Genomic DNA, 1,886 nt, shown 5'->3' with positions numbered 1-1,886 from the left:
CCCCAGGGTGGTCTTAGGGTCCCCAAGGGCCACTTTGGGGTCCCCCAGGATCATTTTGGGGACCCCAAGGGGGGTCTTCGGGTCCCCAGGGGCGGTTTTGGGGTCCCCAGGTGTCACCCTGGGGGCCCTGGGGGTCGTTTTGGGGTCCCCAAGGGGGGTTTTGGGGTCCCCGGGGGTGGCCAAGGTGGGCTTGGGCTTGGCAGGGGGGTCCCCGAATGTCACCGGGGTGTCACTGAGCGTGGACGTGGGGTCCCCAAATGCCACCGCGGGGTCCCCGAATGCCACCGTGGGGTCCCCAAATGCCACCATAGGGTCCCCGAATGCCACCGTGGGGTCCCCGAATGCCACCAGGGGGTCCCCGAATGCCACCGTGGGGTCTCCTGTTGCCACCGAGGGGTCCCCAAGTGCCACCAGGGGGTCCCCAGAGGCCACCCCGGTGTCCCCGAGCGCCACGTGAGGGTCCCTGAGCGTCCCCGCGGTGTCCCCGTCGCGCCGCAGCGAGGTCCAGCGGAAGGTGGCCTCGCGCAGGATGGCCCGGCGGGGGACGGCCACCGGTGCCACCGCCGGGGACGGCGGCGAGGAAGAGGAGGAGGAAGGCGGTGAGGAAGAGGAGGCCGGCGGCCAGCGGCGCCCGGAGGACGTCCCTTTGTCACCACCGGCCCGCGGTGGCGCCGGGTTGTCACCTGGGGGGGGGTTTGGTGTCACCAAGGGGGGCTTGGGGACAACAAGGGAGGGGTTGGGGACACCAAGGGGGGGGTTGGTGGCCCCCGGGGGGGGGGCTGGTGTCACCTAGGGGTGGTGTGACATTACCTGAGGGTGGCCTGGTGTCACCTGGGGGTGGCCTGGTGTCACCAGGTGGCGTGGGGTTGTCACCAAGGGGTGCTGGGATGTCACCAAGGGGCGCTGGGATGTCACCAAGGGGCGCTGGGGTGTCGCTGAGGGGCGCTGGAATGTCACCGAGGGTCGCAGGATTGTCACTGAAGGGCGTTGGGTTGCCACCAAGGGTCGTCGGGATGTCCCCGAGGGTCACCGGGATGTCCCCGAGGGTCGCTGGGATGTCCCCGAGGGTTGCTGGGATGTCACCGAGGGTCACTGGGATGTCACCGAGGGTCGCCGGCTTGCCAAGAGTCATCGGGACGTCCCCGAGGGTCATTGGGATGTCACCAAGGGTCATCGGGATGTCACCGAGGGTCATGGGGACGTCAACGAGGGCCGTCGGCTTGTCACCAAGGGTCACCGAGATGCCATCGAGGGGCGCTGGGATGTCGTCGAGGGGCGCTGGCTTGTCCCCGAGGGTCATCGGGACGTCCCCGAGGGTCACTGGGATGTCCCCGAGGGTCATCGGGTCGTCCCCAAGGGCCATCGGGCCGTCCCCAAGGGTCATCGGGTTGTCCCCAAGGGCCATCGGGCCGTCCCCAAGCCTCGCCGTCTCGTCGCCGCCGACCGCTGGCCGGTCCCCGTCGTCCGCGGTCCCCTCCCCTCCCGGCGGCCGTGTCCCCAAGGTGTCCCCTTCGGCCGCGAAGCGCCGGGGGGGCCGGATGGGGCGGGAGGAGCGGGCGCTAACGAGGGGCATGACGAACTGCCGCAGGCGCCGCAGTAACGGGCCCTGCCGGCGCCGCCGCCGCCGCCGCTGCTGCGCCGGGACCGGGCTGGGGGACGAGGGACGTTGTCCCCTCGTTGTCACCGTCGTCACCGTCGTCCCGCCGGGGGGGCGTCCGCGGCCCCGCCAGGGCGGCGAGGAGGAGGAGGAGGAGGTGGTGGAGGAAGAGGCGGCGCCGCGCAGGCGTCGGGTCTTGGGGCCGTAGCGGAGGCGCAGGGGGAGGCCCCGGCGGCCGCCCCCTCCCCGGGGACGTCGGGAGGTGCTGGGGGGCGGGGGGGGGGCGGGG

At 72.2% G+C, this 1,886-nt stretch overlaps 1 protein-coding gene across 1 annotated transcript; it reads right to left on the bottom strand.

The window, feature by feature from the left end:
• Positions 1–117: 117 nt before the first annotated feature.
• LOC118158978 (extensin-like) lies at positions 118–1,573 on the bottom strand (the record flags this gene model as incomplete). The annotated part of the gene is made up of 2 exons (XM_035313631.1): positions 811–1,573; positions 118–683 (listed from the first exon to the last, which is right to left on the bottom strand). Coding segments are annotated over exons 1-2 (1,329 nt in total), but the record flags the coding sequence as incomplete, so codon positions are not given.
• Positions 1,574–1,886: the final 313 nt, after the last annotated feature.

This window comes from Oxyura jamaicensis, unplaced genomic scaffold, assembly GCF_011077185.1.
Source record: "Oxyura jamaicensis isolate SHBP4307 breed ruddy duck unplaced genomic scaffold, BPBGC_Ojam_1.0 oxyUn_random_OJ62759, whole genome shotgun sequence".
NCBI lineage: Eukaryota > Metazoa > Chordata > Aves > Anseriformes > Anatidae > Oxyura > Oxyura jamaicensis.
This window is presented reverse-complemented; position numbering and strand designations above follow the sequence as displayed.